The sequence below is a fragment of the Epinephelus moara genome, chromosome 20 (assembly GCF_006386435.1).
Source record: "Epinephelus moara isolate mb chromosome 20, YSFRI_EMoa_1.0, whole genome shotgun sequence".
Classification (NCBI taxonomy): Eukaryota; Metazoa; Chordata; class Actinopteri; order Perciformes; family Serranidae; genus Epinephelus; species Epinephelus moara.
In genome coordinates this window covers 5,330,370-5,338,230 of record NC_065525.1, presented here as the reverse complement: position 1 = coordinate 5,338,230, position 7,861 = coordinate 5,330,370, and the positions used below count along the sequence as shown (strand labels likewise).

General features: G+C 38.1%; 1 protein-coding gene across 1 annotated transcript in view; it reads left to right on the top strand.

Annotated features, from left to right (window-relative positions):
• cetp (cholesteryl ester transfer protein, plasma) overlaps window positions 1–7,861 on the top strand; it is a 17,332-nt gene that overhangs the window by 2,853 nt on the left and 6,618 nt on the right. Inside the window, exons 2-12 of the mRNA XM_050072259.1 lie at window positions 452–566; window positions 651–782; window positions 1,886–1,956; window positions 2,617–2,704; window positions 2,814–2,883; window positions 3,027–3,087; window positions 3,408–3,499; window positions 5,110–5,209; window positions 6,630–6,709; window positions 6,958–7,008; window positions 7,105–7,257. Of these exons, the coding sequence (XP_049928216.1) occupies window positions 452–566; window positions 651–782; window positions 1,886–1,956; window positions 2,617–2,704; window positions 2,814–2,883; window positions 3,027–3,087; window positions 3,408–3,499; window positions 5,110–5,209; window positions 6,630–6,709; window positions 6,958–7,008; window positions 7,105–7,257 (1,013 nt within the window). The remainder of the gene's footprint in view (window positions 1–451; window positions 567–650; window positions 783–1,885; window positions 1,957–2,616; window positions 2,705–2,813; window positions 2,884–3,026; window positions 3,088–3,407; window positions 3,500–5,109; window positions 5,210–6,629; window positions 6,710–6,957; window positions 7,009–7,104; window positions 7,258–7,861) is intronic.

The window sequence follows — 7,861 nt, the reverse complement described above, 5'->3', positions numbered from 1 at the left end:
CATTTTAAAAAATGTTTTCATCTTTGTCACCATGGATAATGTTTAGCTTTAAGCTAGATCAGGCCAGTTTGTTCATAATTGCTAGCAGTTAATGTTATTCTTACTTTCTTGTTCTTGAGTTTTTTCTTTCCTTTGTATGTTATGAGTCTGATCACTTCAGCCACTCATCCACAATTTGAAGGGCATGCCATAATTATATGATGTAACTTCTATGTTGTGATAAGCTTTGTTTTAGTGTGTGTGTTGCTCAGAATTGTATAATTTTGCCTAAAATTGCCCGGCCCCGACCACTGCTGCGCAGCAGCTATAATTTAGTCTGTAATCTTGTTTCCTTTATTTCATTTTGGTTTCTTATTTGTATGTATAAGTTCCAATGAATACCCAGCTCCTTAGATGTGTGTTTCCCCACTTCCCCACTCTCTGACCATATGTGTTTGTGTCCTGCTGCCAGTGAATGAGAAAACCACTAAAGTGATTGAGGCAGCATTCCAACATGCCAGATACCCAAGTGTGAAGGGAGAGAAATCTCTGCTCTATATAGGCAGAGTCACATATGGCCTGGACAAGTAAGTGAACACACACAACCATACAGAGATGGATACACAGAATGGTCATGATATCATGTAATGTTTCTCCATTGACCCACCCAGTTTGGAGATTCACAACCTGTCGATTGGTCGGAGTGCATTTGAACTGCATCCAGGTGAAGGCATTGCCTTGGAAATAAGCAATGTGTCCGCAGTCTTCAGAGGGAGCATCCAGTATGGATACGGCAGCTGGCTGTGAGTCTGAGTGTCTGTGATCAGCAACAATCCATGTATATTACTCAGCACTAGCAAAAAATCATACACAAAAAACGTATTGCCTTTGTGCTTGCCTGAGAAAAACAACACAAAAATAATCACAAAATATAGGGTGCACTCTACACCAAGGGTGCACAGAATATTGATGACTGAGTGTCAATTTAGGTAACCAGCACATGAGTTATGGGTTTTACAGGATTTTACAGGAAAAATACACAGATAAATCAAAATAATTCCAAAACCAATACTTGACTGAACTCTGTGATTCCAGAACACTAAATCATCCTTTATGTCCCTCTCTGAGCTCATTTTTTGTCACTGTTTGTTGGCAAAAAGGCATTTTTTTTTTTTTTTCCCCACTTTTTGTTTAGGAAGTTTTTAGAAGACCAGGGGCCCCAAAGCAGCTGGCTCTGGTTGTAATGATATGACTTGACTAATGTGTTAATATAATATTAATCTCATTTAGTCTTATTAGTCCAATTTATCCTTTTCATAATTTCTTTGCACTGTTTGGAATTTGTGGTTAAAAGTATCAAAATGGCTATCATAAATAATGATTATTAAGTAATACGGTTTAATTTATGTTAGGCCTACATGTATTTACATTCACACCAGGTAGGGCGTTTTTTTTTTCCGAAAAAGGAAAATGATAGCCTGTTAATTAATTATGTCTCATAAAATATATTAAACTACCAATCTGAGATTACTAATTAAAGTAATAATGATAGCCTAAATTACCATATCAGTTGTAAAGACTTAAGGATTTTGGAGCTTTTGACACAGGAGGGGCGTTGGTAGATTCATTCATTCACTCATTTCATTGACAGCAAGTATGATTCCAAAAATATTTATTTGCAAGAGAAAAACACACATTAAATCTAACTAACTATGTGTGTTCAAGCATTGCATTTCTCAAGGATTCATTTCAATCAAACAGCGAGAGCAACACTGTAATTCCTCTCTGTGGATTTCTGTTAATTAAACCTGACTTTCTGGATGTTGCTCTTTCAGCTGTGGTGGCATCACTTCCTTTGTACCAATAATGTGTATTTATGTGCCATTTGTATTTCTTTTTCATCTAGTGTCAACGTTGCACATTCAATTGACTTTGAAATTGAATCTCAGATTGATCTCGGAATCAACCCCAAACTTTGTAAGTACTTTATTTTGTACATGTAGTAGGCCTATACACAGTGCTTGAATTGGGCCAGTATACTCACTGGTACCTCCATGTCTGATCTTTGCTATGTGTTTCAATACTTTTTAATGTGTACATGATGCTTAAACATGTCCTTTGTTAACCTTATCCAAAATTATGTTGTAGAATTGACATTTTTTGCATTACCTCTGCTGCCTCATCAAGTGAGAATAAGTGACTTCTGATATGTTGCCATGGTATCGTTACTGTAAAGCTGCTTTCACATTGCCATGCGGTAACTACCCTGACTGTGAGAGTCTTCCCCAAAAGGCAAAGTGTTTTAAAAAGCAGTGGCCGTGGCTTCAGCCCACAACTGCGATGCCAGGTGGGTGCTTCAGGTGAACCCTAGCAGATGTGTAAGCTACCTTGTAGCTCCATACTGTAGCAAGATAACGGAATTCACTGAAATCAACAAAGATTTGGTGATCTGGTGAAGTTTGGTGTCATGATTATTCAGCACCTGCAGTGCAGCTGCTGGTTCAGTATACTGAGACCTTTTTGTTCCAATTCAAGCACTGCATGATAAAGAAAAAAAGACAAAACCTTCTGTCTTTAATCTCACTTTGTATGTCCTCACATCTGTTCTCTGTGATTTCTGTCTGTCTCCTCTGTCAGACTGTGGAGGAGGGAAGGTGGCAGCAGACACATCAGACTGTTACCTGAATTTTCACAAGCTCCGTCTGCATCTGCAGGGCGACAAAGAGTAAGTCACAAAACCGAACCATGATTGGCTGTCAGCAGCAGAATACAGGAGGCATCTGCCTCACGTAATCAGTGTCTGACTGTACTGTGTGTTTGCTGTTGTCGGTCAGACCAAACTGGCTGAAGAGGCTCTTCACTGACTTCATCACCTTCACTGTCAAACTGGTCATAAAGGGGCAGGTGAGGGCAAGAGACAGAGCTAACATTTCAGTCTGGCAGTGATGTTGACTAAATCGCAACAGATCGATAGTGTGTTCATATCTTCCTTTAGTCGATGGAACAGTAAGACTGTAGCAATGATTGTAGTCTGTTCTCAATTGCAGATTTGTAAGGAGATCAACAAGGTGTCAAATATACTGGCTGACTTCATACAAGACACAGCAGGTGTGTGCACGTGTGTGTGTGTGTGTGTGTGTGTGTGTGTGAGAGAGAGAGAGAGTGAGAGAGAGAGAGAGAGAGAGAGAGAGAGAGAGAGACATGGAGTCTGGTTATATCTTTGAATAACACCTTGATTATCTGTGTATCCATATATTATATATATACCTTTATATATATATATATATATATATACACCTTTTTTTTAATCCATAATTTAAGTTAACATTAATTCAATATATCTTAAAAACAAAATCAAGACTGTCTCTAAACATTAGTGTGCGTGTGTGTGCGTGTGTGTGTGTACATGCTGGCATGTGTGTTTACAGAGCAGTTCCTCAGTGATGGAGACATCAGTATGAACATCGGTGTAACTGCTGCTCCTGTCATCACTGCTAACTACATAGAATCATACCATAAGGTAAATAACTCTTGTATGTACTGTCAAATACACACAACCATATCATCTTTAAATTATGTTTCAATAGCCTTGCATTGCCTAAAAAGTTTCCTCTATCATCAGATTAGATAAGGCAAATAAAGCTACTTGTTTAAGGCATGGCAAGTTTATTTATATAGCACATTTCAGCAACAAAGCAATTCAAAGTGCTCTACATAAAACTTCAAAAGCATCAACACAAGATGCAAAAGGAACACATTATTAAACACATTTAAAAACAATTCATTTAAGAACTAGAGAGTAGAAAATAAAAGGTTTAAATATACTAAGACGGGTATAAACTACAAGAATAAAAGTAACAGTGCAGTTAAAATCAATACAAGTGTTTGATTCGTAAAAATGACAGTGCAGTGTAAGAAATTAATAAATATTTGATTTAATAGAAGGCAGTGGCAATCAGATAAGTCTTCAACACTGATTTAAAAGAAGTGAGAAACTAAAGGCTGCTTCTCCATGTTTAGTCTGTACTCTAGGGACACAAAGCAGACCTTTCCCAGAAGACCTGAGGGGTCTGGGTGAGTCATAGTGTAGCAGGAGGTCAGAAAAGTATTTGGGCCCTAAACCATTCAGTGCTTTGTAAACCAGCAGCAGTATTTCGAAGTCGATTCTCTGACAGACAGGAAGACCTCAGAACTGGAATGATGTGATCTACTTTCTTGCTGTTAGTAAGGACTCGAGCAGCAGCGTTCTGAATCAGTTGCCGCTGTCTGATTGTTTTTTTAGGGAGATATGTATAGACCCTGTTACAGTAGTCCAGTCTATTTAAGATAAATGCATGGACAGGTTTATCCAGATCCTGCTGAGACATCAGTCATTTTATCCTTGATATATTCCTAAGATGATAGTAGGCTGACTTTGTAATTGTCTTAATGTGGCTGTTGAAGGTCAGATCTGAGTCCATGACTACACCAAGATTTCTGGCTTGGTCTGTGGTTTTTTACATTGCCAGTTGAAGCTGAGCACTGACTTTAAGAAAAAGCAAAGCTGTGGTCATGGGTAAAAAGAGAACATGTCAACTTTGTCAAACATTGATAATACACAGTAGTTGATTGGAGACTCGGCTGTAATATATCATATCCAATGGAATTCAAACTGCTGGTCAGTGCCTTGGTGCTCAGAGTTTAACAATTCAGATTGAAGTGTACTTGTGAATAAGCATCTTTGTTTTGCATAAACTTGCACACTTAACACACAACAAGAGAGAGTTCTAGTTTGCGTTTTCATTAATGTAGCACAATACACAGTGAACATATTTTTATTCTTAATATCTTAAGTACTACTGTTAAACATTGATGCATAATGCACAATTTTTATTTCTATTTTTTTTTATTACTTTATATTTACATACTTCTAATTAATACTCTTATTCTTACTTATAATTCTCTATTCTTTACATCAGAGTGACTGTAAGGGATCATATTCTCCCCCTTGAGATTAATAAAATATTTCTGATTCTGATTTTAGATGTGAAAGCTCATCTTGTTGTCTCTCTGTTTATCCTTTGACTTTCTTTTCTTTTCTTTTCTTTTCTTTTCTTTTCTTTTCTTTTCTTTTCTTTTCTTTTCTTCCAGGGGCTGACCAACTACAACAATGCTTCTGCTGTCATTAATGAGTCTATTTTCCACCCCAGTCAGCTAACTGAAAACAGGATGCTGTACTTTTGGCTCTCAGGTCAGCAGTTGACATTGTGTTGTCTTTTGAAATTTGGAAGTGCAGGTACATTAAAAAGAAAAGATACATGGAAGGAAGTATCCTATGATGTAACATGTCCCACAACCTTGTCTACTGTATTAATAGACAATACCAGACTGCTTTCTCATTTACTTGGTTGTGACAACGTAATTGCTGCCTGGATTATGTTCAGAGAAAACCCTTCTGTCAGGTATCAAAACACTGGGTTTTCAGTACTACAAAGCTGGTTCTCTTTTTGCCGGAGCAGGTTAACAGCAGGGTATCAGATCACAGCCTGTCAACACCCCAACCTCTGACTAATCAGATCACTGAAGAAAAAAGTATACATGAATGAAAGTTATGCAAGTTTACTTTAGTCCGCAGTGACAGTGCTGCTTCTTTTACACTCTGATTCCATCACTGCAACTCAAAATGAGACACCTGTGTGATGAGAACTAGGATAAAACAGCTAATATTTTATTAATAAAATAATCCACACGCTGTTAATTGGCTCCCACTATTATAATTGCCATGTTTCGGTCAGAACTACTTGTCCACCCTTAACTTCAGCCACAGAAACTGTCTGGCATTAATTAAAGTGTTTTATGTGACATATTCAGAGTAGTATTATCATCATCCAACTAAACAGCAAAAAATACTCTATACTAATGTCACATAGGCCCATAGCTGCATATAATTTAAGTCTTGGCAGATGGGGAATTTTTGGATGGTGTTTTCAATGATTCTACATTATAAGATTACAGATTGTGGTTTACATCCCACGCCACTGACATTTTACTGTCTCGTAGTCCCAGACACTCATGCTATCGTTTCATCTCATATGATATGAAGCAGCCTACTTCATATATGGTTCTGATGATGGCCAGACGGACAATGTTAGGGTTAGTTAAACCAGATAACGAAAAGATATCCTGGGTAAGTTGAACTGGCTTTGTAGTACAGGCCTCTGAAAACCATAACATCATGTCCAGGCTCCTGTATTAACTTTAGGCAACCAAAGCACATTGGTTAAGGTTAGGAAAAGATCACAATTTTGGTCAAGTATTAATATTAAAGGTAACAAAATGTAATACTGTCGTCACTACAACTGGATAGTGTATTACAAAATTGCCTTGGACAGCAAGTTTTAGTTTGCCTGAAGTCTTGCTGTTATGGCTGATAGAACATTTAAAGCAGTCTGTGGACATTATAAAGCACAATCTCCATGAAACCTAAAGAATAGATTTAAACATGTCTAACTTCACGTTCCTCCAGTATAATGGCCTCAGAGCAGCACCTCATTACCAGCAGAGTATGTCAGCTTCTCAGTTACCAAGACTCTCTTCTCTTTTTCTGATTTAGAGGTAAATTTGTGGTTAAAATCTTGTGTGGTACAGCTTTAACTTGTGTTTAACTCCAGACCAGGTCTTTAACCCCATGATTGCTGCTGCCCACCAAGATGGTCGTTTCCTACTCAACATCTCTGGAGCAGAGCTCACTGTAAGCACATCTCGCCCTTCCCTCAGGCTGAATATACTCAGAGTTGATTGAGCTAATTCTGATCAGCTGTTCTTGAACTGAAAACTCAGTTTCCCAGCTCAGGCTCAATCAGCTCAGAGACTGGAATTAAGCTCAGTTTGTTGAGCCTGCTTTCTGAAATAGGGCCCTGGTCACTGATGTTTAAACCTGAATTGTTTGTCTGTAATCTCTTGTTGGGTCTTACATTATACTGATGAATGTGATTTCAGGAACTTTTCAAGACAGATCTCTCCAGGACTATGCCTGAGTTTATAAGGAAGGTAATATGGATACCTCCTCATCCCTGCACACTCCCAAATACAAACATATGCACTTTTGTGAGGTAAGACATTATCTTTTCATTTGTGTGTGTTCAGTGTCTGCTGGAGTCAGATTCACCAGAACTAAGAGTGTGGAGTTCATCTGTTCCCTACCTAAACACCTCCACCATGGGTACGACAGTGTGGGCAAAGGCCTCTGGGCAGCTCCGCTGTGGGAGTCAAGGCACACCGACACTCTTCTTTCAAACGGTATTTTGCTACTTATTTAGTGACAGAACATTTTTAGACATCTGGTAGCAAGTTAAAGAAAACAAATAGAAAACAGATAGTTTGATGGGTTGAGTGTTGAACTGTTTTGAAGTATTTGAGAAAGCCAAACAGGGCAACTTCTGGGCAACTCTGGGTATTGCATTTGTAAGGAATGATAAAATTCAAGACCATGATTAAACTGAGTCAGGATATAAGTGGTCACAATTTTCATTCATTCATTTATTTATATGTACAGAAAAGGAATCAAAAGTTACATTGTGTGAGAGTAGTGGACTGAAATGGAGTGAGTGAAATGGGATATGGGATTTAAATCAGTGGTTGCAGGTCTGTCCTTCCATCAGATAGTGTTTAAATGTGTGTTTGAAATGTGTTAAAGAGGGTATTGCTGTGATGTACTGTGGGATCCTGTTCCAAAACTTAGGTCCTGTTTATACGACAACAATTTCAACTGAAAACGGTCAACTTTACATGACAGCTGTGTTTTGGGTGCCTGAAAACGCAAGGTTTTGAAAACGGGTTCCAGAGTGCAACTTTTTGGAAACGGCAGCATCTCCATTGTCATGTAAACTTGCAATATGCAGTT